This window comes from Cyrtonyx montezumae, unplaced genomic scaffold (genome assembly GCF_038088225.1).
Source record: "Cyrtonyx montezumae isolate F1298 unplaced genomic scaffold, pur_monq_1.0 scaffold_10, whole genome shotgun sequence".
Classification (NCBI taxonomy): domain Eukaryota; kingdom Metazoa; phylum Chordata; class Aves; order Galliformes; family Odontophoridae; genus Cyrtonyx; species Cyrtonyx montezumae.
In genome coordinates, this window is record NW_027071826.1 from 19,837,775 (window position 1) to 19,865,751 (window position 27,977).

The window sequence follows — 27,977 nt, forward strand, 5'->3', positions numbered from 1 at the left end:
TCGCCCCGGCAGCGCGCGCCTCCGAGCGCGGCGGCGCGGACAAAATGGCGGCGGGGGCGGCTGCGGCGACGCTGGGCCGGGAGGGCAGGGAGGACGCGTTCCGGCGGCTGTTCCGCTTGTACCGGCAGCGCGACGCGGCCGACCTGCGGGGTGTGCTGGACTTCTCCGCGCCGGGGGGGCAGGTAACGTGCCCTTGTGCGCGGCACAGCTCGGCATGGCATGGCCGTGTTTGCTGGGCCTACCCTGTGTCCTAGGCCTGAAAGAGTGGGGAGGCACACAGCGGGCTCGAGGCTCGCTCCTCCCAGCTGAGGAACGCGCGGCCACACCTGCAGCTGCCTTCCCCTCAGCCACGTTTCTTTCTCTGTTGTCTCAGCAGCCGTCTGCTTTAGCTGATAGCGGCACAGCCTCTGAGAGCCTTTCCTGAGCTTGCAGCAGCCCTCCATCAAATGAAGGATTCTAGTGTTAAACTCTTTTTGAAAGCATGAGAAGCATCCATCCTCTCTCCGTGTCTTTTTCTTCTACCTTCTGGGATTAGCTGACAGCTTTTTAGTGAAATAATCTTTGATTCCTCTTCCTCCCAGGTTTTGCATGTAGTTTTTTTCCCTTAAAGAACAGCTGCGGGTCAGCCAGATTGGCCCAGATAGCGTTCTTTTTCTCTCAGAACAGTGCTTCAAGTGATAGAGATTTCTGGTGGAGTGTGACACCCCCAGCTGTTCTGCTGCAAGGCATATTTGACTCATTCAGCACATGTACCCTTTTGGTGTAGGGGCAGGTCTTGTTCTTGGGAAGCCCTGGCAGCAGCAGTTGGAGGAGACAGAGTTATGAGCAATAACTGTGATGTTTGGAAAACACTTTGAAGGTGTAAAGTGTTATGAGGACTAAACATTGCTCTCTCGTGGAGGTTGATACTCAGCAGAATGTTTTTTTTACAGATCGAGCTGTGAATGTGGAAGTGGTGCAGAATTTTTTCTTAATACAAATGGTTCTATATAAATGAAGGGTATCTCCTGATTCCTGAGGCTTTGCAAAAGCTGTAGGTACTAGCTCTGTTAGCAGCTCTATGTATCGTGCTCTGGTCACGGTTTTTCAGACAATAGTTCCCTTGTTTTCACAAGGTTCCTACTTTCTTTTTCCTCCCTTTAGAAGATCTGCTTTCTTTTAACAGGTGTTCAGATCACAGCTGAGTGTTTCTTCAGTCAGTGACCAGGATGCCTGCAGGGCAGGATTGCAGCCGGTTAGCTGCTGGAAGGCCTATGGCCTCAATGGATACCCTGGTAGGTACCTCTGATTTCAAGAGAAATCAGTTACAACCTTGTTGCTCCTGGTTCAGGCATTCTCCATGTTATCTTTCTTGCTCCATCTGACAAATCTGCTGAGGTAATCCAAAGTAGAATTGAATATTCATGGTGTTAGGCTTTTTTTTTTCTGTTTTATTTGTTTGGTTGCTTTTTTAAGTGCAGGAGGACAAACGGGTCAGTTAAAAATATGAGGTGCAGTGATATGTGGAGGTTAGAACAGAAGAACCAGTAGTTTCATGGCCTCTTACCCAAACAGACCACACCTTGTGAGAATGAATCCATATTGCCATAGCCTTTGATAGAAATTTTATACCTCTGCAGCATCAGTTCCTCAACATATATCACAAACATTAGATAAGTGACTGAAATACAGCTGCTTCAGGTCTGAAGTGTGGCCTTTCTTTATTTACTGATGTGCAGTAAGGGAATATTGACCTCTTCTCCTATTCAAGGTATAGAATAATTTCATTAGGCACATTGATAACAATTTCAGTTTTAGAAATAGATTTTCAGGTCACTTAGTAGAGTCATAGAAGGATGTCTGTCCCATAGAAGGTTGGATGGGACTTCTGGAGGTCTCTGGTCCATCCTCTCTGCTTTAAAGCAGGGTCAGTTTGAGAGTTAGATCAGGCTGCTAAGAGCTTTGTTTGGGTGAGTTATGCAAATCCCCAGGGACAGAAATTACTTTCTGCACACTTGATCCACTGCTCAGCTGTTCTCCTTGTGATTTTTTTCACCCTTTATCTAATCACAATCTGCATTGCTGTAATTTGTAACTTGTTCCCTACAGTCTTGCTAAGCACCTTGGAGAAGAATCTGGCTGTTCTTTGTAATCCCCCTTCAAGTAGCGTTTAGTCATACAGACCAAAGTGCAATCAGCCTTAATTGCCACAAGGGTGCACTACAGACTCAGGCTCAATTTGTCTTCCAAGACAAATTGGTTTTATGAGGGGTTGTCCTTGTTGCTAGTCACCTGCTTGTCTTATCAACACTGAGACTGGAGATCACTTGTGCTAGGTGTGAGTTAATACCTAATGTGCTGCAAGGTTCTGCTGCAATACCAAAACTGTATCTGCATCCTCAAGGCAGATTTTATTATTGAACAGATTCCCAAGGAATTCCTTACTTATTATTTCACTCATTCTTTCTTATTTCACTCACAGCCTAGCTTTTTCAAGGCCAAAAAGATTGCCTTCAACGCTTGGATTCTTGTTTTCAGTTGTGTGTGTAACTAGCCCTCCAGGCTTCAGTTCCTTCATTAGTACCTGGATGTGATACATACCTCATGCAGTATCATTTGTATAGGTAGTAAAGTGTTTTGAGAACTGCACATTAAAAGCTGTAGACACAAAGGGCAGTGTTATTACTCTGTTCTATACAGAGGCCAACAGAAAGTAAATTTAATGTTTCTAGCAAAGAAACTTGTAATCAGACTTGTAAGGCAGCTACCTGTAGACTAAAGGTGCAGGGAATAGAATGAAATGAATGACGGTGTCTTATTACTACACCGAGGGCTTTTTTTCTAACCACTTAATTTAATCTTTTGAGGACTGTGAGAAATGCTGGCAGGAAGATTTTTCCATGCTTTTATTACCACTTCATAAAGGCCACAAGACAAGTTTGTATCCTACTGAGACACTAGACTTGCTTCTTCCTTTTTCATCTATTTTTGTCTGTTTACCTTGATATGACTGAGAAGTTAAAAAAGACACAATAGGGCAAAACCTTTGAAATCTCCTTTTCCTTTGTTCCTGCTGTGTCCTTATCTTTCTTTGTATGAGAACATGTTGGTGAGCCTTACTGAGTTGACAGTCTTTGAAAGAATGCCTTGATTCTCAAAATAAGTACGGTATAGATTAATGGCATCTTCTCAGCACACTTATTCATCAGTGCTGTCAGTCCTGTCTTGAAAGGAAACACCCTTGGGGTGTTGGGGAAGAAATCTGGTAAAGAATCCTGTTAGCTCTTCTAGTAATGGCATATCTTATGACAAAGATTCCTTTCTGTTATATGGACCAAACAGACCCATTCCACCTGGGCTAACCCTCTTATTTGGGCTGTTGTTTGAACTCTGCTTGAAATGCTTGGCTAAGTCACTGTGCTCACTAGCTACCTGTTTTCTTTGTTTTGTTGATAAATTTTGCAGTCATTGTTAATGAGTAGACTGCAGCAACAGGCAGCTTGGAGTATAGCTTGATTTTTCATCCCATTTGAGTAATGTCGTGCAAAAGTGTAAAGATTGATACAACCACACTTGCTTGGAAATAAGCACAAAGCAAAGGAGAAACGTTGCTAAGAACTTGTTCTGTAGACTGCTCTCTGCAGGTTATGACAATGAAGGAGCAATAAGAAGACAGTTCTGAGACAGCAACAGGGTTATTTTGAAGACTAGTAGCTATAACAGCTATAACTTTGAAGAGTTAAAGAAGAATTTTGCTGAAGCATTTCAGTATCAAATTTACTCTGAAGCACCTCGCTTTCCACATTCTCACCCCTTTATCTACCTGCAGTCCATATGCCTTATGCAGATGTGCTATTGCTGTATTTTTTATATTCAGGCCAGCTTTGAGTGCCCTCCATGCCTTCTAACTTATAGGGACCGGTTTTTTAGACTGAAAAAACAGTAGGTCTTAACCATTCAGACCTGTTAATAGATTTGAGGTGTTCTTTCATTGCCTCCAACCCTTTTCCTTTCCTCTGATTTTATTAAAATAGGGGGTATGCCTAACCATACTTTCTCTTTCCCCCCCAACCTTTTTCTCTATGGTTAGGGTTTATTTTCATACAAAACCCTTTCCTTCCGGGCTGCCAGCATCACTGGGTGAAACAGTGTCTCAAGCTGTACACCCAGAAACCCAACGTCTGCAACCTGGACCTGCACATGGCTCCTGAGAAGACCACTGATCTGTGGGGGCAAAGCAAGGAAAAGCTGAGGTGAGTCCAGAACAACCTTTGGTCAAAACTAACAGAGCCACAAGTGCTCAGCTCTGAGAAGGCTAAAGAAAGATTAGCAAGGAGAGGAAGCTGAAAAACATTGTGTACTTGCTGGCAGTATGCAGATCATGTCAGACATGCCAAGTTAAAGGTGTATCTTTGTATAGCTTCATGTGTGTCTTTAAGTCTCTTCTTCTACATTAACAACATGATTCTCTAGTAGCAAATTATGCCAAATAAATCTATCAGTCTAGGGTAAAATAGCCACCCTGGCTGATGTTATGGTGGTCAGAGGCTTGCAAAGCTCAACTACAAGTGGAACCATGAGGTCACTTTAGACCTCAGTCTTCCTGAGGTGGAAAGGATCCTTTCCAAACACGCTGCACCTCCTAGCTCTTCTTCAGTCAGCTGCTGGATCTAGTGTGCTGTAATTGAAAGCTTGTATATTCACCTTTTTGTATATGCACTCAAGCTGACTAGTTTCCATGTTTTAATATTCATCCAATCTGAGATGGCAATTAAATGTGTGCCTTTTTAATGTCAATCCTGTTTATTTTGAAAGATTCCCATGGGGTCAGAGTTCTGTGGCAGATAAGGCTGCCTTTCTTCTCCCTGATTTGGAGGTTAATGGAGAATTTGTCTAAGTTTTGAAGTCAAACAGGAAATGTTAAAATCTAAGTGTTAAAGCTTTTTTTAATAATAATTGTAAAAATAAAAAGTTAAATGCTATTTATAGTATACAGTCATTATTTATTTAGGTATTTATCATTGTTGGTTAATTGCTTATTTCTGATAAGGTTGTGTCATGTGCTGTGACAAGATTTCCCTGCAGCTCTAATCTTCCACTACCAGACCTTCAGGAAACTTGCTGTGCTGAGAAATTTCTTAAAAAAAAAAAAAAAAGCCAAACTCTTAACACTCATGAAAAATAGATTTGCCAAAGCAAAGTTTGAACTTCTAAATATTCATACCTGGGAGAGAAGTTAGGCTGCACTTGAGTTTTTCAGGCTCAGCTGGAATTAGTTACAGAAGTTCAAATGTCTTTTTTTCTTAAGTTTTCTATCAAGTATGAAAAAAATGTTCTTTGAAAGCATTGTCAGTTGTGCACTACTGCTGAGAAATCTGGGTACTGTCCCAGCTTGACAGACCTTTCCCAGCAGTACCTCCTGCACACGTGAAATGATCAGAACAGAGGTTAATTTGCAGCTGAACCTAGTTCGTTGAAAACAGCATTTGAAAGAGCAGTGGCTGGCAGAAATACCATCAATTTTATTAAGCAGTTGGCTTAGTCTTTGCATCTGCAAACTGCTGTATCTATGTTTTACCTAGCAGGTCAAACTAGCCAACTTGTCTGCTACTAAGGAGCAGACAAACAGCATGCTTAGCTAGAAGTAGGTCTGTTTCCAAGACTGGATACAGCTTTAATGCTTTCTATCTTAACATCTTCTTTAAGGCCTTTTAATCTTCTATCAGATAGATACCTAAGTGTGCTTGGATCATGGCATATCTGCTGTTGGCAGGAATCATGAGGTAGAGAGAGTCCATACAGCTCCTCGAAATGTATGCTGTGCTCTTTGCAAAGTGGAGTATTTTCTTAAAGTGCTGAGGACATATGTTCCCATGGGGGATATAGATGTGTGTGTATATGTAAGAAAAAGGTTGGGAGGATTTTATGGATGGGATCATTTATCAGCAAGTAAAGAAAAAAAGAATGCTTCAGAGCAACTTCCCCCCCCCATAACTTTCAGTCTTGCTCTATTTCTAACATTGCTTAACCTGAATTTCTCAGTGTCTTCTTGCAGGAATGTCTCTGCTGCAAGCTTAGGAACTCATTGTTTCCAAATACCTAGCACTCCAGACTTTCCTCTTCTTAGGAGTCACATATGGTTGGGACCTACTGAGCTAGCATTCCTGCTTCTGTGTATATGACAGATAACAGTAGCTGAAGAAGATGAAGGGCACTTTCAAAAGTCAGGTGCTAAAAATGTTTAATTAGGAACATTAACTTATAATTTGAAAGATGCAGAGGAATGAGTTGTGGCTTCTCAATTTTCTAAATGCTGTTACTAGTTAGTAGGCTCCATAAATTGTTCCAAGTAGCATGTATTTGACATTTACGGTATTGCTGCGTTATGGCAATTACAGCTGCTATTATCCTGTGACAAAGAAGGAAACAGGAAAGATGACTTTCTTTCAATATTCAGTGAGCTATGGAAAAATCACTACAGGTAAAGAAACTGTCCTTTAACTCCAGTTTCCAGTTTAGCTTATAAGCTAAAGATCAGTAAAGTGAAGGGCAGAAACAAGCTGTGCATCCAGTAGAAATGCATGTTGAATGCACATGCTTGGCTGGCATTTGACCATGGCAGCACAAGTGCTATTAATTCAGTTTGGTAAAGGAGATCATGTCTTGCTGAACTAATGAGGCTATAAATGAGAGCCAGCCATCTGGAGCTACTGTTTTGTTCTGTCTCCTCCCTTTCCTTTCTTTACCATAACACATGACAGAGCAAAAGAAAAGAAACTGAGATTGCTGGTTTAAGTGGACTAGGGGGATATATGTGTACCACCTTTTTTGAATTTGTCACTAGCATGCTTCTGATTTACTACAGTAGTACTCTTTGGTGTAACTTTGTGAGAACTTTTCTTTATGCCATAGTAGAAAGCCATCCTTGAAGTCTCTTCCTGCCTTCTACATCTTTAAGAAGGGTAAATTGGTGTGAGGTTACAGGTCACTGCATTAGAGTTGTCACCTGAGGGAAACAGTTTGGATATGCGTTGTGCTGCTTTTTCTAAAAAAAAAAACCAAAAAACAATTCAGTGTGCTTTTTGTCCTATGTGACATCCTGGATAAGGAAACACCTGTAATCAGGATTCCTTGACATTACAAGATGCATGTATTCATAGCTAAAGCCACCTCACAGAGCTAATTCTGTGATTAAGTGCTGCTTGTAAGAGTACCAAGTAGAACTAATGGTCTTTTGCCTGGGAGGGTGTTTTACAGCCTCATGTACTTCCCTGTCAGCTAACATGCTTCTTTCTTGCAGTTTTCCATGTAGTGCCTGGAATATTTCATTCTTGTGTTTGTACCTTTTAGATCTTCACAGATTCCCTTTCAGCTGCACGAACAGTACATGCTTAATTCTGAGTTATACGTCTGTGGCAGTTCACTGTGCTGTCTCCATTTGATATCCCAGCTTAGGTACCACACAGCAGATACAACAGCAATTGGCAGCAGACTCTACAACTTGCACAAATTGCATGAACTGAGTTTTCAGTTCTGAAATTCACTTCAGAAATAGAAATTTCAACAACAAACAATGGCATAAAAGGAAAATAAAAGTTTAGCATTGATGGTTTTAACAGGCTCATGTGGCTGACTGAATCTCATTACTGCATACTGTGAAATCTCTCAGAAATTAGCATGTATCCTGTTTCTTTCCATTTTGTCTCTGCAGAATGAAAGGTTCTGGTAAATGTGAGCCCAGAAGCTTACTGGAGAAGCTGCGCTGGGTGACCCTTGGTTACCATTATAATTGGGATACCAAGGTATTGAAATTAAATTCTTCTCCATTACTTTTCTTCAATGTAAGTACTCAGAATGGCAGACAGAAAGAGGGTATTATGGAACAAAGTTCAGTAAGATTCATAGAGTCCTACAAGACAGTCTTAAGGAAAGGCTGTAACACACTGTGCTCCTAAGAACATTTTAGTCTTTCTGGATTCCCTATGGAGGATTTAACAGCAAAAGCCCATTGCTGCCTTCTTCCTTTGAAAGGTAACACTGTAGCATATGCTTTGCTCTAGACCTGTTACTGTTTCAAGATAAGTGAGCATTTTTACCTTTCTAAAAAGGATAGTATCAAAAGCACTTAGAGCAAGATTGACCTTTAGTGCTTGAAGACAACTGCTTCTGAGAAATGCTGCTCCGCAATGGAGGGGTGAGAGCAAGAAGAGTCTGCTTAAGATGTGACTTTGAACTTAGAATCTGAACCAGTATAGCACAGTCTCACCAACTAAAAGCTATTTTGGGGCTCCTCAACATAATGGAGACAGAAATAAACTTGTTCAGCAGATTGAGTCAGATAGAGGCTGAGAAAGGACGGCAGAGTGACTATGTATAGTCTGTCAGTATTTTACAGATACTTAACCAAATCAGTTTGCAGCCTTATATTTACCAGATCAGCGTATTATTTTGAGGCCTCAAGAAAACTTGATTACTCCCTTTCACTCTTCTCAGTCAAAATCACTTGAGGAAGAGAAGAAAATGTGGGTTTGCTATTGATGCCTGTCTGTTTTATCCTTCAAAGAAGGAGCAAAGATGTTTGTTTCAGAGCTCTGAAAGGAGCTCTGTTGGCAAGATAAAGAATTAGCCATTAGCAAAATTAGATGGTGACTGAATGACCTGAGGTAGATCCTCAGGATGTTGGTATTAATATACCAACTTCAAGTTTAATAATAATGATCAATTCCGTGATTAAAATCCCTGACTATTAATTCAGGCAAGTTCAGCATAGGCCCAGAATAAAATAATTTGAGGAAAACTTGCTTTCATTATATGCGTATGTTGTAGTCTTTCTTTATGACTGTTAGCCAGACTTCTGAGATATGATTCAGTGTTTGTTTCCAGTTGCATTTGCAGTTCTGATGTTCTAGGTTTGCTCTTTTTGTGTTTTTTGTTTTGTTTTTGTTTCACTTTCCTTCCTCCAGAAGTACTCAGCAAATCACCACACTCCTTTCCCCTCAGACCTTGCGTTCTTGTCAGAACAAGTGGCTGCAGCCTGTGGGTTCCGGGGTTTCCAAGCCCAAGCAGGGATCTTGAACTATTATCACTTTGATTCTTCACTGGGAATTCATGTGGATGAGTCTGAACTAGACCACTCACGACCCCTTTTATCATTCAGGTGAGTCCATTTCTGTTATTGAAGGCACGGTGGAATTATTATTTTTTTTTTGCTGTGATTGCATATAGTTATAGGAAGTTAGTATGATGTACTTAGTTAACTGAGTATGTAATCTTTATTCTTCAAAGAGCTGAGTATTAGGAAGCTGTAGCTCAAGGACGTAGGTTCCTTGAAGACTGCTTTAGTAGTATGGATGTGGCATCGCAGTGGTATTGCTGTTAGTACAGGGCATGGTTATGTTCTAAAGCAGCAGAGTGGCAATTTGGGCACTGACTGACAAGCATGAAATACCTTAGCAGAACTTCAGAACTGGGCAGAGCAACTGCTCACACTGTGTCTAAAGTAAACTAGTCCTCTTGGTCTGTTTTCTTTGTTATCTTTGTTGTAACAAGGAGTCCATCTGCATTTTTGGTTTAGTTTGTTTTTGTTGTTTGTTTTCTGAAGAAATACAGTTGCTGCTAGTATTTTCCTAATACATATAATTTTCTCTACCACATTTTTTCTCTTTTCTCTCCATCCTCATACCATCTTTAGTTTTGGACAGTCTTCCATATTTTTACTGGGGGGCCTGAAGCGGGAAGAGGCCCCAACAGCGATGTTGATGCACAGTGGAGATATCATGGTGATGTCTGGCTTCAGCCGTCTGCTGTACCACGCTGTCCCCCGTGTCCTTCCCAATCCTGAAGGGACACCTTTGCCTTCATGCCTCGACCAGGCACTTTCTTTAGACCTTCCTGCTGGCTCTGTCATTGAGCACACCTCTGATGAAGATTGGCAAGTCTGTGCCAAGTACTTGCGGTCTTCCCGTATCAGCATGACTATTCGACAGGTATTGGCTGAGGGTCAGAAATTTCCAGAGGAGGCTGGGACAGACACACAGAATCAGGCACGCTCTGAAGACAGTCACCATCAGAACAGCAGAGCCAAGAGACATAAACCAAATACTGACAGCTGAGACCTGAATATTATGCTGGCATGGACTGAATGGGCAACCTCAGTTGTACTCGGAGTCTTTGTCTATACAGGTATTAAGAAACAGCTGTAGATCAAAACGGTCCTTGCTTCTGTAAGGAAAGGGTTGCAGTCTGGGATGAAGAAATAAAATGGGAAAGGATACATTTAGGACTGGGACTCAGAAGTTGAACTTTGTTGTGGACATGTATTGTATTTGGTTCCCTTTATGTATCCTCTGCAATTTTCTGACCTGTATGTCAGAACTGTAAGCTTCGTTCGGTTATGTTTGTAAAACATCTGAAATAATTGGGCATAAAGTGCTAGCAAATGATACGGTTGCTATTTATTAAAGAAGCTAATCGGGCTAGTAAAGCTCAGCTGGAGTGCATTAACAAATGTCAGGTAGAGCAGGTTGCTATGAAACAAACCTGCAGCACTTCCAAGAGAATTACTTCTACAGCAAAAGCTGGTTCAGTGATCTAAAACTAGCAGCTCCCTTGAGCAGCGCATGGTAAGCTTGTTCTAGCCCTGTGCTCTCCTTCTACCCATTTGCAGCCCCTCAGCTACAGCAGAAAATGATTTTGAGTGGTATCGGGCTTTACTGCATACCTCAGATTTTAAAGGGAAGTGACATGAGGCAATGTTAGAATACCAGCTGAGTCTCTTTCTAACAGACAGTTTGTCCTACACCCCCCATTCTTTCACAGCTGCCTCCTCTAAGTGCCTGTAGATGAGGGTCCTGCAGCCTCGAGCTAGCATCTTTAAGTTACAGAGTGACTTTAAAGTAAAAGCAATGAAGTTGTAGACTAGGTACATAAAAAATACATTTATCAGTGAGTATCTCTGTCACCCAAAGATAAATACGTTGAAATAAAGAAAAGGATTGGCTTTTGTTCCTGTTCTTTTTAAGCCTGAGTCCTTCCAATTGGGTTTATAATGCAATTTTAATTGTTGGAGTAGAATGCTTTATCTCTAGGCTATTCTATTGCACTTTCCAATGAATAAACTTACACAGTTTTTAAATTAAAGATCTCTATCAGTTTAGGGCTTTTTTTTCTTTTTCCCTTTTCTCCATGTTAGTTATTTCAGTGTATTGTTCATGCTGCTGCTGCATTTGTACTGTTTCTTCCAGGCATCTTTTAGATCTATTGCTCTTCCATCTGCAGCTCTGGCAGAGGAGCCTTGTGTGCATGTCTGCACGGCCACTTCGCTTAGGAGCTCTTTTGGACTTGTTGGGTAGTTTCTGAGGGGGGTGGCCTGGGGTATCAAAATCCAATTTAGTATGCGTATGGTATCTTTTCCACACAGGGGTAAGTGTGTTTGATCTGTTTATTTCACTGCAGGTGAATATTGGTGTGTGCACCTGTGCAGTTTATTCTGTATACAATACTGCAATGTGTTCCAGTAACTTAATGACCAAAACAATCAGATCTGGTTTTTAGTATCTCACTTCCAAATTCCATGCCAGTGGAGTGTCCTTTCTATACCCTACAGTGTACTTACAGCTAAGCCCTAGGAGAGTGACTACCCTTACAGAGAAGGGTTACAAAATTACAAGAAGAGAAACGTTAACTGGCTGGTTGGTCAGACCACAGTGGAGCTCCCTTAGGGGCACCTGTGGAAATGAACGGCAATGCTTTCTCTTACGGGTAGAAAGCAAACTGTTCTCAACTCAGAAAGAAGCAAGAAATCTACTACCTCCCTTATCACTGTTATCACTGGAGCCTAGAAAAGATGGGATGTGTGGAACTAGACAGTTAAAAAACAAATTGGCCTGGATTTTGTTTTTTTTTCCCTGTATAGCAGGCTGATGTTGAAGTATCTTTGTACTTTCATTTCTTAAATGTCTTGAATTCCCTGCAACCATGACAAATGCCAAGCAATTACTTATTCAGCTATTCAGTTGTTCCTGTGATTTGAGAAAGAGAAGCCCTACTCTGAAATTGCAGTAAATGCTGAAAAACAGCAATAGCAATTGTTGATGCCCATACAAGCTTTTTTGTTTAGTGCTTTTTTGTTTAGGCTGTGCTGAAAACCTGAGTTACAAACTTGCAGTCAAGCTGATTATCCAACGCTACTGTGAGATACATTCAATATAATTTTGCATCATGCATCCAGAAAATGAAGAACCCAAAAATGAGCATATCAGAAATGCCCCCAAAAAATAAAGCCACTCATGTGTGAAGACTAGGAATATAAGAAGGGAGAACTTCCTGGGTAGCTGTTAGTGACAGCAGCATTAAGATTGCAACTATATTCATAGCAAACAGTAGAGTACAGACAGGCAAACCACAGAACTTCCACAAATTACAATCCTGAGCATGGTTTTGAAAAGGCAACATCCCTTGGACAACAGAGTAATAAGGCAGCATCCAATAAGCATTCCACTAATAAAAGTTTTCCTTCAAGGCAGAATGACTAGAAACCAGTGACCAAGTCAACACTACTACCGCATTGTGGCATTTGCACTTTATCTGTTAAGGTCTGCGTTGACCCACCAGGGTTTGTCATAGAAAAATTAGGGCTATCTATCAATACCACAAATATTTGCTTCTGTTCATGTGGGTATGTGCTGAGATAATCTCTGTAGTTCTTTATTTTTAGAAAGAAGCACTGCCCAAGGGCCACAAGCACAAATGCTTCAGTACCTGTCAGTACTTGGTATCTGTCTTCTAGGATGCCCTGCTATGTGCAGGAAGGAAAGAAGAGGTCATGTGGGCTAGCTCTGCAAGAAAATGTAGGTAATGAGCTGATTACTGCAGGATAATGATGTGTTTAATTCAAAGCCACCTGGAAATGAAGCATCTCATTTACCACATGTACTCTGTTCATTGTGTGATCCATAGATAAACTCTATCCAAAAGAATTTCAACAACTACTGATACTTTTTTTTAATATTCTACAGTAAAGGAAAAATAAAATCTACGGCTAAATCAGAATCAGTGTACAGTGGGATGAGTATTGGAAGTAGAAGAGGAAACTGCCTGTACAAGCTTAGCATTTCAGTCCTCCAGGGAGTACTGCTAGAGAAATTCACTACTATAAACTGGGCTGCACAGTACTGCCCAAGACAGATTTACTGCATGTCCTTTTCTTGGCAACCAGGCAGTAACTTACTGGCAAAGCTGTCCCTAGAGCTGTGCCTGCTGCCTTAAAGATTCTGCTCTTAGGTATTTTTCCTTTGAGAGCTTGTTGATGTTTTTTTGTTGTTGTTTTTTCCTCTGTTCCACACCAGATATTTCTGCAGATAAAAGATGGACTTAAGGAGTAAAATGGACCTAACCTCTGCTGTTCATGCTCTGCTGAGCTAGTGTATAGGAGAAGCTGGTAGACAGGGAAGAAGCTAGATGGTAGGAAATACCCACATGGCAGCACAGTATCTCAGTCTTACTGCTGTGCCTGGAAGTTCAGGCTGAAACTAGTTTGCACCTTACCAAATTCAGACCAGAGCTTGGATTTGTCTTCACTTACATACACAATTGCCATTCTCTGCACCACAGCTCAAGCAGAACAGATTTAGCATGAAGAAGAAAGTAATTAGTGACAAGACTTACTTAATTAGGATAAAAAAAAATTGAGTTACAACTCAGCATGCTCTAAGATTACTGTAGTTCTGATGAAATCAGAAGACTTGCCTTCATCTGAACATGTTACCTCAAGAAGCTAATAGATGTACACAGTGCAGGAATTAATGATGCAGAAAAATAAGTTGCTGGAGGCCTCAGAAGACCACTACATAAAAACAGCTTTGATAGAAGACTAGTGATATTCACCCAGTCTGCAATGCCTCTACGCATCCTAATAACCAAACCTAGTTGATCCAGCACAAGTGGTATATGATGTTGTTGATTGAAGTTTAGCATGGTACTAAGTTCAGCTATTTATACTTAGAAAATGACAATCACAAATACCTTAACAAAATAATTTTCCTATGCGAATAATTGAAGACTGCCTCATAATGTGTTCACATATGCTCTAATGGCAGTGGGGTGAAATCAAAGTTGCCATTGTGCAAGTTGCAGCTTAGCTCAGACAGGCTCTTTCCTTGCATCAGCTGATATCTGTAGTCAATGGACAACAAGTGGTTTAAAGGCACGTCTAGAAGTGTCTAGTCCAACCTGTCACTACAAAGAGTGCTGTTGCCAATAGATTATCCATGCTAGACTTTGAAACCTCCCACTATGACGACTGCTATTTATTTCAGCAACCTGTGTCAACACTGCCCACCTCACCTTATTGAAGAAGTTTTGTCTTATGTCCTGCCTGAGTTCCCCAAAACACAACTTGTAACCATTCCCTTGCTTTTTCTTACCAGCTACCAGTAAGAATTTGGCTCAACTTCTCTTGTAACTGCCCAACCCTTAGTCTCCTCTTTGCCACACAGAAGGACTTTACAATGAGAGACTTTATGATGAGGGGAAGTTCTTTGCGAGGAGAGTGGCGAGGTGCTGGAACAGGCTGCCTGGAGAGGTTGTGGATGCCCCATCCCTAGAGGTGTTCAAGGCCAGATTGGATGGGGCCCTGGGCAGCCTGGTCTAGTATTAAATGGGGAGGTTGGTGGCCCTGCCTGTGGCAGAGGGGTTGGAGATCCATGATCCTTGAGGTCCCTTCCAACCCGGGGCATTCTGTGATTCTGTGACTCAGTGCCCACAACAGTTACACCATGTGCCCTGTGTCCCTGGCCTCAGTAACCCTCCTCAACACCTTTTCCAGTTTCAGATGGTACACCAGTCTCTCAGCTAATGCCTTGTTTGTAACAATGCTGTTACAAACAAGGTGCCAACAACAAATGAACCACTGGATCCTAGTTCCCAAACCCACTAGATTCACTTAAATCCATTGGATCCTGTGGTGTTTTGCTTTTGGAGTCTCAGAGGACAGAGAAACAATCTGAAGTATAAGAGTAATTCTAGCCCAGTTAGCCCTATCAACATCCAGTTCTTGCTATTTTAAGTGTAAGAGCCATCTTAGGAGGCTCTGACTATGCACAGAGACTCTGAAGGAATTAACCAGCTAAATGCGCATCTCCCCAAGATGGTATTTAGAGGACAGCAAGGAGCCAGATCTGACATTCATTCACAGCCAAGGGTTTGTGCTCAGATAGGCACCACAGAAAGTACTGCACTACCACAAGGAAAATGACAGAAGAGATTAAGTGTAAAAATCTGCAGTAGCTTTCCCTCTCTTCAGAATAGAGAAAATTATTTACTCATCTGGACAGTGAAAGTTTGAACCCTGTTTAGGCATTTCCCATCTCATTTCCATTCCAACTCTGACTTTTTCCTATGTTGCTATATTCCTATGTTACTGATGAGCATCTTCTTCCACAGAAATTTCCACGTGCAGTGGAGCGTACCCTGTGTACTACCTGGGAGTTTCTTTGGGTGGACTCCCACTTTGTGTCTGTAATAACACAGCTTAGCACTAGTGTGAAATGAACTGAGCGGCAGAGCCCTCCTTCACAATCACTTGATGCTTCTTAACTCAAGTGCTCAGTGCTGTTGGCTGAGCCAAAGGAGGACATTTGCTCACAACACAGCTTCTCTAATCACGTTCATGTACAGATCTCTAGGCTCTTCCAAAAGTTAGGTCAGGACCATTACTCTTTGGAAAGTCAAGACCAAGGCCAATTTACAGTAAAATGTGCTAAAACTGAAATAGAATTAAAGCAAGGTACATTGAAACATTCTCCAAATGTTTCTGTTGAAACTTTACAGAGAGAATAAAACGTGAGTCGGGTGAGGAGACACACTATTTCTTTACTCTTTCATGTTGGGAAGGTAGCACTTTACACTGGATTTTAGCTTCCTTCTAGGTGAATTTAAAACTCATTCTGTATTTACTGAGATAGACCAGAAGAATCAATAAAGGGCTCGGCTTTCTAGAGCTGATCTTCTCACCAGTCATTTCTGTCTCTGTTCTGTGCTAAGGGCTTAGATAAGGTTTTGTTTTTGTTTTCGTTCTGCTTAATGGATAGGTTTCTTAATTAGGATGGGGGAAAAATGACTGCAATTTTGCAGTGGTAAATTAAAACCAAAATGAGGTAGCAAAGAGCAGGGTCTGGAGAGGAGGGGTGCAATCAGAAACAGCTATTGATTTTGAAATGATGGAGGAGGCCAGGGGAGAGCGCACAGACTGGGAAGGAGACTCATCTTTCAAGTGCTGTTCTTGAATAAAAACAATCAGTCCAGGCAGCGGTGTTGGCTGTTGCTGAAACTTTAACATAAGCTTGGTTTTCAAACAGAATTTTGGGAAGACTTGCCTGTTAATGAGGGGATGGCTCCTTAGACAAATCTTGAGATGATGTCAAGAAACTCTTAGCAATATTAGAAACATCAAAATATCTGGAAATAATTTCTTCTGAGAAGAAAAAACGTCACTGTTCATAGCCAAGTAGGCAGAGAAAATGCAACAGTCATATGCTGAACATAGGACAAGCTGCAAGATCTAACACTCTTCCCACTCACAGTTGTTACACAGTACGTCCCAGCTTTTCTAGAACAGAGAACTGATCTGGCATTGTCTTATCTTGTTGCAGTGACTGAGATCAAGTATGGGTACAGCTTTCTGCCACTCTACTCAGCACATTTTCATATATACTGTCCTTTTTCCCTTTGGCTTTTCAGACAGCATTTCTTTAAGAATGAAATCAGATGTTAGCCTGAAATTTTGTCAAATACAGCTAGCACCTGGACAGTCTGTGCGAACAGCACTAACCTTCTAGTAACTGGTTCATCTGATTGTTCTCATTGCTGTGATTGTCATGGTTTTATGATTTTTGGTACTGGTATTCCACATCATAACATCATGTAGTGCATTTAGAGTTAAAGAGTTAATGCTCCAGCTCCGTGGATCATCAATAGTTCCAGGTATACCTGTCTCAGAAGAGAAGAAGAACTCCATTCCCCAGAGGACTTTGCGATGCTTTGCGTTCTTACGTGTTTACGCTCAGAGGGAAAGATAAAAACTGTCTGCGGTCACGGGACACTCTCTTTCCTTTGGGATCGACTCAGCAGTGGGTGCTCGCTGCCGTCCGCCTTCAGCGTTAGCGTAAGGCCTTCGGTTTATCGGACACTCTCTCTCTTGCTCATTTTATTTGATTTATTAGCTTTAATTCCAATTATATTGTATTATATTGTGTTATTTTGCTTTCTGATATCTTATTTAGTAAATTAGCTTTCCTCCTCAGATCGTTGCCGCTGTTTTGTTCCTAGGCCCATCTTCCTTTTCCCTTTTCCCTTTCCCCCTTCCCCTTTCCTGGGGCGTGGGTCCGTGGGTCCCCCGCACCAATCGTCACGGAACCGGGCCGAACCTGCCCGTAAACCGTTGACATTTTTTGGTGCTCCAGGTGAGGCACGAACTCACAACCTCGGCATTATAAGTACCGAGGGGTGGACTTAACTATGGATGCTATTGCACAGGTTATCCATGACTGTGATACATGCGCCACAATTAAACAAGCCAAGAGAATGAAACCTCTTTGCGGGGAAGGGCGATGGCAAAAGTATAAATATGGGGAGGCGTGGCAGGTTGATTATATCACCTTGCCACGATCTCGCAGTGGTAAGCGTTATGTGCTCACCATGGTGGAAGCAACCACTGGGTGGCTTGAAACATATGCAGTACCCCATGCTACTGCCCGAAACACTATCTTAGGGCTCGAGAAACAAGTCCTATGGCGACATGGCACTCCAGAGAGAATTGAGTCCGATAATGGGACTCATTTCAAAAATTCTCTTGTAAATACTTGGGCCAAAGATCATGGCATTGAGTGGATTTATCATATCCCCTATCACGCACCAGCTTCTGGTAAAATTGAAAGGTACAATGGGTTGTTAAAAACCACATTGAAAGCAATGGGTGGCGGAACATTTAAGCACTGGGAGAAGCATTTGGCAGAAGCCACCTGGCTGGTCAACACTCGAGGATCCATCAATCGCGATGGTCCTGCCCAATCCAGATCTCTACCTACTGTAGAGGGAGATAAGGTCCCTGTAGTACATGTAAAGAACATGTTGGGAAAAGCAGTTTGGGTCCTTCCAGCTTCTGGAAAGGGTAAACCTCTCCGTGGAACTGTTTTTGCTCAAGGACCTGGGTCCACTTGGTGGGTGATGCAGAAGAATGGGGATGTTCAATGTGTACCACAAGGGAATTTGATGTTGGGGGAGTGCGGTCGTTAATTCCATGTATATACATATATATGTTGTGTGTATTTAATGCATGTTAATCATTGTTCTTCTATACGTATATATCAAACATGATGTAGTGATGTGGAATAAGGGGTGGAATGTCATGGTTTTATGATTTTTGGTACTGGTATTCCACATCATAACATCATGTAGTGCATTTAGAGTTAAAGAGTTAATGCTCCAGCTCCGTGGATCATCAATAGTTCCAGGTATACCTGTCTCAGAAGAGAAGAAGAACTCCATTCCCCAGAGGACTTTGCGATGCTTTGCGTTCTTACGTGTTTACGCTCAGAGGGAAAGATAAAAACTGTCTGCGGTCACGGGACACTCTCTTTCCTTTGGGATCGACTCAGCAGTGGGTGCTCGCTGCCGTCCGCCTTCAGCGTTAGCGTAAGGCCTTCGGTTTATCGGACACTCTCTCTCTTGCTCATTTTATTTGATTTATTAGCTTTAATTCCAATTATATTGTATTATATTGTGTTATTTTGCTTTCTGATATCTTATTTAGTAAATTAGCTTTCCTCCTCAGATCGTTGCCGCTGTTTTGTTCCTAGGCCCATCTTCCTTTTCCCTTTTCCCTTTCCCCCTTCCCCTTTCCTGGGGCGTGGGTCCGTGGGTCCCCCGCACCAATCGTCACGGAACCGGGCCGAACCTGCCCGTAAACCGTTGACAGTGATGAAACCTGACTTCTTAAAAATGCTGATTATCAGGTATTTGCGGCACAGAATCAGGAATATTTTAGCCCCACTACTGCAAATAATATGTAGCCATTCTAAATACAGCTGAATGCTATAAATAAATAAAGCTGAAAACAACTTGGATGTCCTCCGAAACTAAGAGGTTTGCTTCACCATGAAAGAAACATCTCTTCCACTCTTTACACTAACATCGCTCTACAAAATCCTTATCCAAATGCAGATGACAACACGGTATTTCTCTTGCTCCTCCCACAGGGGATGGCATTTTGTAGGAGTACGTCCTTGTTCATAAGCCTTATTTTTTTTCTCCAATTCTCCCCCAAGTAGTGCAACAAAACCTGTTATTTTCCCACTTCCTCCATCTTTGTAGCCAAGATTCTGCCATGCCACCTGTCCCCTGCCTGAATCCCGGCAGTAGGTAAGACACATAATTAGCTGGTAGTGAGAACTCAACATCTTCTCCTAATAGCCTGTCCTCACTTGAGAATGGCAGAAGCATACCCTTCCAACAACTGTATCTGTGGCTGCTCCTGCCTTTGACAGCTGCTCCTGGATATGAAGTGAGGTTAAGTATGTTCTAAGCCCTTTCTGGCTGTCATTGTGCTCTAGGAGAAATCTGGATTTGACACAGTCCTTTGATGCTTCAAAATTTACCTGGGCCAAAGGTGGAATCAATCTGCAGATATCTCCTTCACCATCACAGGAGTTTCATGCAGCATGACAATTCTTACATAGTCTTATCACTACCATTGTCAAATTCACTGCCAGCTCTTCTCCTAGGACAAAACAACAGGAGAGAAGTTAAAGGAAAGAAGGATTCCAGGTGAGCAAACATTAGAAGAGAAGATATGGCATGCTCCTGATCCCTGTGGCCTACTTACCCCTCCCCTGTAGCTGCAATGGTCACTGCATGCTTTTTAGGGAACAGCAGAGGCTGCTAGATGCTGAAGGCTGAAATCCTTGGCTCTGCAGATCTCTAATGCCTCCTTTTCCCTGGAATTCACAAAGGAAATGCTATTTTTTCAGGTGATATGGAAACTACCAAGAAACCCCGCATACCATCCTTCGATTAAGTGTGCAGATACTCAGTGTAGTTATCATTGGATATTATTTTCTGCAGCAAAAAAGCAGGAGAGAGAGAAAGAAAAATATTTGTCAGACTTGCTTAATTGAGATCTAATAGCCAAGGTCAGTGCTAAGCCAAGAATAGATAGCAGAAGCCTCCCATGATATATTTTTGTGTGAGATGTTCCCACAGACTGATCCATTATTGGTTTTCATTATAAAAAATGTAGCTCTTGCACGGAATATACTCAAATCTATTTTGCATTATTTCCTTGCTTTTTCATTTAAAAATATGTTTCTAATGAGACCTCATGACTGTGTGAATTAGCAAGCCTCTGCTGAGTAGAGAAATTGCTTCACCTTTCAGAAGTGCAGCTATCTGTTCTTCTGCCAGACCTCTGCAAGATGACAATACCTGTTTATCTGAGTCTAGCATGCTTTTCTGTGCCTGAAACAAAAACCCTTAAAGGAAAAAGGTGAGCAATCAATGGCACATCGTACAATACACATTTGTGAGGAAGAAAACTAAACCATTGCCTCTAGCAGTGTTCTTCATGTCTGCTATGTTACAATCCAACAGAAGGAACGTGATGGATTACAGCACCTCTCTGTTTTCCTGTGGCACTTCAAACTATAGACTGGAGAGACCACCTACCTGCTTTGTTCCTTCCAGCATTTTCATATGGGTCTGTAAATGATGCATCAGTGCTCCTCCCCAACCCAATCATTCCCAGACATCTTAGGCTACAAAGCCTTATTTCCACCTTTTTTTTCCCCTCTCCATGGATCACAAAGCTTCCTGCTCCTCAAATCTTTAACTGAGAACACACGAGGGAGATGGTTTACATGACCTCACAGACCTGCAAGTACTAAATCTAGAGAGCTGATGAAAGTTAAGTCCTCTGAAGATGAAAGGAATAAGGTCTCTGAGGAATGCATCTTAGCACATCTATTCACTGCAAGATGCAGCTCTACTTTCTTTTCCAGGGGCTACAGCACAGGACATGGTCTGATCTGACTCAGTAAGAACAGAGAACATGGTCTGTATGGGCATCACAGCAAATGTGAATGCAACAGGTGCAAGGAAGTGTTGTCTTCTGGTACACAGTTACCTTGTGTCTACCTTAGAGTCTTCCAGTGTCTATCACCACCGAGCTCCAAGCTCCTATTGCTGCTATGGTTGAAACTATTCACAGTGATGCTCCCTAGAGCACCTCTCTTGCAGTATGGGCTCAAGGTCCTCCAACAGACAGCTCTCTGCACACACACACACTATGTACCTAACAGCTGCCAGCTGGCTCACTTCACTGCTCCTGAGGACACTGTGGATGATGGTGTATCATAACAGTCCTTTTTTTGTACTGCATCAGCAACTTGTGTGGAAGGTGCCCAAACAGTGGCCCTCTTTTACTACACCCCCATGTTCACCATTTCCCCAGTCCAGAGAAGGGGCAGCAGAGTTCTCAAACACCCTTGCAAGAGCAAGAGTGGGTTCAGGCTTTCCAGAACAGCATGCAAACATTATTGCCTGGGAGCCTGGCATCTGGTATGGAGAGGAGAGCGCAGTCACCATGGTAATGCTGTGCCTCATTTAACTGCAAAGCAACCTCTTGTGTCCTTACATGCAGCCATTCCTGCACATCTGCCCTGCACACAGCACAGGCAGCAGATGGCACATGTAACCAAACACACACACAGCCTCTCGGCCCATAGCCACCCCACACTTGGAGGGCACAGATATATTGTACACCTCCACTAACCCCCATATACGATGCACACAACACACACTTGCTGAGCAATACACATTCCCTCAGCTCTCTCCCACTCACGTGCTCTGTGTCTAGAGAACCAGACAGGCTTACAGTCTCAGCTCCTACACGTCCCTCTGCTGCGTAGGTACAAGACGCTTTATAAGCACAAAATCAGTGCATAGTCTGCCAGCCACCAAAAGTTGCACACTCTTTGTCTCCCTCAGCCTTGCCACAACACCTGCCTATAGATGTCATGCAGTTTATTCTTGGATGCATTTTGTTTCGATTCCACAGCATGAGCACAAAATAAACTGAGCTTTGTCTCATTTGCTTTCCTCTGTTTCTCCCTGAGAGAAAAAAAGGCCCCAAGAAACTGATCTACAAGAAGGCCACATGCCTCTCTGCAGTACAAAACTCAAGGGAAGCTAGTGGTTAGGTTACTTGGTCTTCCTGATTGGACCATGCTGCTCCCATTTCTTGGCAGATAACTATAGGAAATCAACAACAATCCTGTTTCTCCTCAAAGAATCTCACGGTTCCCTGAAGGAAAGTTCAACTCTGTTGATTTATTTCATTTATACCACGACAGCATATCGAGAGATACACAACATATTCCATGAGTTCTTCAAGAAGGTGCTGGCATATCTAGAGCTTGGCCAGTGCCACTATGGTGAGCACAAACCAGCCCTCAGTGAGTTCAGGCAGCAAGTGGAAACTCCTCGGGTGTACACACACAGAGGTTCCAGCTAACAGGGCCTGCTGGCTCCAGCAGGCACAAACTTGCTGAAGCCTCAAGCTCCTGGTGTCCTTTTCTGCCTTGTGCTGCAGTGAGTTTTAACCAGTACTTAGCAAATGATGAGGTAGCTCATCTAGTGACAGCCACTAGGGTCCAAGCAGTTGCTAACAATCACATTCCACTTGCAGCTACTTAACTTGTGTGCTCTGTACACGCGGCCTAGAATATTATCAGAAAACTGCCTCAGGTAATGTCTCCTTAGACAGCAGGCAGGGATGCCTGCCCAAACCCTATTGGATCTATCCTCTTCTTTGTAAACCTCTCAAGCTCTCCCTGCTTACTTCAGCTCTCTTTTGAGATTCCCTGCCCCTCCCAAAAGCACTCCAGCAGGAACATCCTCAAGCCAGGTGTTCCTAATGGAAGAATGATCTGATATACCTGTACGAGCACATGGCTGAAGTATATTTCCCTACCTGGCTGCTCTGCACCTCTGGATAAGGTGGCCCCAGTTACCAGTATTGGTCAGGGTTGCATAGCACATCCTCCTATCTCTCCAACAAGTGGTAAGCACACAACTCCCATGCCCAAGCATCTTCTTTCTCTGTCCATCCCCATCATCACTACCTGTATGCCTGACTATAACTGACCTCGGGTACCTCCCTGGAAGCAGAGGCCCCACTTTGTGCCCCACACAGCAGGTAGAACTCAGGAAGGGTCTCTGCTACCTGCAGAGCCTACAGCCAACAGAACTGGAACTGCTCTGGCAGAGAAAGGCATCAAATGCCTAAGCACACACTTCCCCCCTATGGCCACGTCTGATACAGCAACCGCTCAGACCAGCAGCACCTTCACCAGGCTTGCGATTTTCCTGTGAATACTGACTGTGAATGTTTCCCATAGCTGCCTCTTACACTTGCCACATTCGCATATCTCTTCCTCCTGCGTTTGGGGGATAAACACAGAGCTACTCTTACCACCCTGCTTGGCTGATGCAGATCAACACACACATGGTGAGCAGCAAGAGAAAGCAAGACAACTCCAGGCTCTCAGTACATGACCTGCCTAAGGTGTCACACTGCCGGTCTGATGGAATCTGGAGCATCCATCCCTGGTCCTGGGGCACAATACCCCTACTGGAAGACACAGCCTAGAACATCTTTCCTCTCCCCAGATTAAACAGGGCTTTTACCTTTGAATCTGAATTGAAAGTTTTTAAGTATGCAGTTATGATTAATTATTCCGTTCAGTTGCTCTCTCCCTCCCATTGCACTGCATGGCAAAGCCCCTCTCTTCTTATCCAAGTAATAATGTCTGCATCAAAGGGAAAATCAGCAGTCTTTATAAGTCTTCTGTTTTCCAGTGCCCATCTTTCTCTCTGGACTGAGCTTCAAGTAGCTGTTTCTCTCTGTTCTCCCATCACCTGAAATACTGTATTTGTAATTCAAGAACAATTTGCTTCACAGATGGGTAGTTTCCTCTAACATCTAGCCTATAACAACCTCTCCCTTCTCCCAGCCACCTCTTATTTCTCTTCACTGCTCTGAAAGAAAATGAGTCAATTTTCTGGGGGATACCTTTCTGTTGGATCAGTGAATTGAAGTGACTTGTTGCAGATGGAGACTAAAGTGCTGCATGCTTCACTAGTAAGAGGAAGGCAGGTATTTATTGATACAAATAGATAGGGTAATTTGAACAATGAAGACAGCAACTAAACAAGATTCAAAATCACTAGATATCCTTGACTGTTTGCTATACAGAGAGTGGGGGGTGCATAATGAATCTAAGATCAAATCTTAGTGAATCTAGCATAGCTTAAAAATAATAAATCACTTGTCATCAGAAAAATACAAAAAGAAAACCTACTGATCCCTACTGCTAAACCGTCACACTTGCAACAAGTTTTTAAGCCACATCTTTTGTCAATTTGTTTACCTCCCTTCATCCAGGTTTTTCTAAATAGTAGAGGAAGGAGAACAAAAACCTGCAAAACTGCGTGGTACCCAAAGGGGGACAAACTGCTCCCTCCTTCATTTCTTCTCCAACCACAGGATTGGTCACTGCTCACACACTAGTGTACCATCCTTGCAACCTCTCTCCTCTTCTCTACAGGATGTTCTCTTTTCATGTACTGCCTCTGTAGAAGCATCAGGAAGGGATGAAATGAAAGCTATCAACGAAGACGTGTTTTCAATGGAACACTACAGCCCCATGTGCCCTCTTACTCCAGTCAGAGGACAAAATACCCAGTCTTGGCTCCTACATCATAAACATGTAATGCTTGTTGCCACTAATTCCCCAGCTGATCAAGCTCTTTGCCAGTCTGACTGACTTAGCTGGATACCACACTGCCCCTGACAGCCTTGGCTATTCACCCTCCTCCTGCTCTGAGATCTTTATGGCAGCTCTTCAATGCAAAATGCCTAGGTGAGGAGCTGTGATTTAGTTTCCTTAAGTTAAGGCATGATCAAAGGTCAGTGGCTCTTCACATTCCTCTTCCTACAGATTTGTACCAAGTACGGAAAGCACTCCCAGCTGATGAGAATTACATTGTACCATGATCCTCACGATCAGAAACTGGAGGCTATGGGAACATGGAGTTGAAGCAAAAGGGCAGTTATGGGACCAGGGATGGTGGCTGCAAAGGAGAAGGCTTCAGCAAAGGACAAGCATCCTCTGATTCTCATACATGCTGCAATCAAGGGGCTGCAAAAGTCAGGGGCTGACACAGCTTTTCACAACAGGAACAAGCATAGCACTGCATGGAGCAGCCTCTTCCTCTCCCCTATCAGTAGGGTCAGTGGCCTACAAGGGCTTTTAGTTCTGCTCTTCACATAGGACCAGGTGAATAAGGGGGAACCTGAACAGTTTCCTGTGTTACCAACAGTACTGTCAGAACAAGGAGAAACAGCTGCAGTTCTCCTTGAAGTCAGCCACAGCACCCTCTGCCAGGCTCAGTGCCTTTACCCGTTTCTCAAATTGCCTGCAGCTATTGACAAAGAAAGGGTACATCTGCTCTGAACTTGTTTGCCAGGGTGTTAGTAGGAAGAGAGTTTGGTTTCTCTTACATATCACTAAGTCTTAGCCCCAGACTATCAGATGCATTTAAGTGCCTAAAAAGAAGTTAGGAATTAAACTATCACGAGGCTCTGGGTCCCAATGAGGACGCAGTTATATTGGTATTGAATGTTTTTTGCTGATGCAGCTGACAGTGCTTGGAAAAGTTCTGCTAAAAAAAAAAAAAAGCACCCTATTCTGCTGACATAAGCTGCCTGCACATAAGGAGGGCTTCACTGGTACAACTCTGCTGCTACAGCGATATCACACACATTTACATGTAAATGAGGGCTTTGTTTATTATACTGCACAGATGCAGCCTTTCACTTCATCTTCCATGGAGAGGGTAATGGTCTCACTAAACTCATTTTATGGAATAAGAAGGCAAGCCACAAAAAATGAAAAATAAAAATCAACTCATTGGCTCATTATCACCCTACATGGATGGCAGAAAAAGCACAGAACGTGGTCACTGGCTACAGCAACAGGACTTTCCTCGGTGCTAGAGCTGGGGAGACAAGCGAGCGTGCCATTAAAAAGGAGCTCGCATCACATCAAATATACAGGATCAAATCCCATGTCTGAGGAGGGGGGGGCTACTAGTGAATGCTCTAGGGAACCCCAAAACTGGCAAGAGACTGAAGCCTGTTTAGATGCAGGAAGAACTATCAGCAAGGAAATGATTCCGATGCCTAAGGCCAGTTTCTGCCACACTGCTTTACCACTCACCAAACTGAGCAGCCACCAGCACAAGTGACAATGAATGTCCATGGAAGAATATGAAAGCAGACGCAATACAGGTGAGCGTACCACGGGAACCACGTAGGAGATCAGAAGCTGCTGAGATTACCATGCTTCCAAACACTATTTCCCAAGTATATACACACTTATTTCACCTCCATTCTGCCAGTACTTCTGCATCCTGATCACAGACTGTCAGGCCACATTGCCGCTAACAAAAGCTAACACAAGACAAGACCGATGGTAATGTAATGGGTTTCACCTCAGCTGTTCATTCCCAAACCTGCCACTCCCACTCTTTTAACACAACTCAGTTTTTGCTAGGATGGTTTTAACTCATATCAACTCTTCTCAGTGATGAATGCAAGAGTTTCAGGAACCACAGCCTTTGTTGGCCTTACAGTGCTAAAGAGAGAACTGAGAGAGGACACATCAACACACAGTTCCACTGTGGCAGCACAAGAATAGATTCAGACTTAAGGCTCCAGAAAAAGAAGGTGTTGCCAAGGGCTGGATGAAATAGTGAAGGTGGGCAAATGTTACTGCTGGTCTTAAGTTAGCTGTAACCAACAGTTCAGCTCCATTATGGAGAAACGTCATTCCCTACTCCAAAGCATTACACAAGACACTGATCAAAGGAAAGGCAAACATCCAGAAATCTGAATTGGTGGATGAAGGAACTTTCTGAAAACTATTTTGTACTGGAGTCTTGAAGATGGAGGATGTGAAGAAGAACAGATAAACCACAAAGAAGGCTTCAAACAAGGCCAGGATGATCTTGGCAGTCAGCTCCAATTGAAACTTGCTGAAAAACAAGCCTTTGCTATTGTTACCTACTTCTTTCTTAACTGAAAGATTAAAGCTGAATGTAAAAGGAATAATAACTGTAGGTGGTTAAGTAGGTGGTTAAAATCATTAATCCCCTCTAACACACTGGATTCCCTCCCATGCCCAGTTTTGCTGGCCAACACCCTGATCCTACATACATCACCCACCCACTCCTACATTAGTTTTATTATGGCTCATCAGACCCATATTTGTGCGTATATTTCAGTACCTATATCCTCTCAGGCCTCTTGCATTTCCAGTCACAAATCTCCCATCCCAACACCTTTCCCATTTCACTACAAGCTTGGGTAATATCTCCAGGCAGACACTCTGAGCAGCAAACACTCCACCATATTTACAAATTCTGATCCAAACCAGTGTGTAGAGAAGTGAAAAGGTAAAACAAAAGCCGCAGTGATCCTAGGACTGTGGCATTCACCACAGAAGGCCTCAGAGAGAGAGAGAATATCTCCAGAAGCAGAAACATAACTCTCAGCTTAGCTAAATTTAAACCAGCTAACTACATTGTTAAATAAATAAATAAAAACCCCTGCACCTATCTCTGCTTGCCTCCAGCAGAAGGAAGCAATCTTTCATGAACATTCAATATTTACCTAAGCTGAGGACAGAAGAATGGTCACTCATACACCAGACCAGCCAATCTCCCAAACAAGCATCATTCCCTCTTAAGAGCTACTCCAAGGCCTCTCCAGCTTTCCATGACATCTAGCTATTGTCTTGACAGATTCTCCTGGGACACTATTATTGCTCTGTGTTTTCTTAAACCACTATTTAATTAGCTATGAGATCCCCAAAGAGCTTTCC

General features: G+C 42.8%; 1 protein-coding gene across 2 annotated transcripts; it reads left to right on the forward strand.

The window, feature by feature from the left end:
• The first annotated feature begins 8 nt into the window (after positions 1-8).
• Positions 9-10,978, forward strand: ALKBH1 (alkB homolog 1, histone H2A dioxygenase). 2 transcript variants are annotated; one of them, XM_065752244.1, is made up of 6 exons: positions 9-182; positions 1,166-1,274; positions 4,070-4,232; positions 7,691-7,781; positions 8,943-9,136; positions 9,671-10,978. In XM_065752244.1, exons 1-6 carry the CDS (start codon positions 45-47, stop codon positions 10,089-10,091), a joined length of 1,116 nt encoding a protein of 371 aa, XP_065608316.1. In that variant the 5' UTR covers positions 9-44; the 3' UTR covers positions 10,092-10,978. The 2 variants fall into 2 exon arrangements, with proteins under 2 accessions (XP_065608316.1, XP_065608326.1); XM_065752254.1 differs by having other exon boundaries at positions 108-182; positions 4,111-4,232.
• The last annotated feature ends 16,999 nt before the right edge of the window (positions 10,979-27,977 follow it).

Coding starts and splice junctions, on each gene's coding strand:
- ALKBH1 (XM_065752244.1), top strand. CDS start 45: ATGGCGGCGGGGGCGGCTGCGGCGACGCTGGGCCGGGAGGGCAGGGAG. Junction 183..1,165: donor TCTCCGCGCCGGGGGGGCAG/GTAACGTGCCCT, acceptor TTCTTTTAACAG/GTGTTCAGATCACAGCTGAG. Junction 7,782..8,942: donor ATTATAATTGGGATACCAAG/GTATTGAAATTA, acceptor TCCTTCCTCCAG/AAGTACTCAGCAAATCACCA.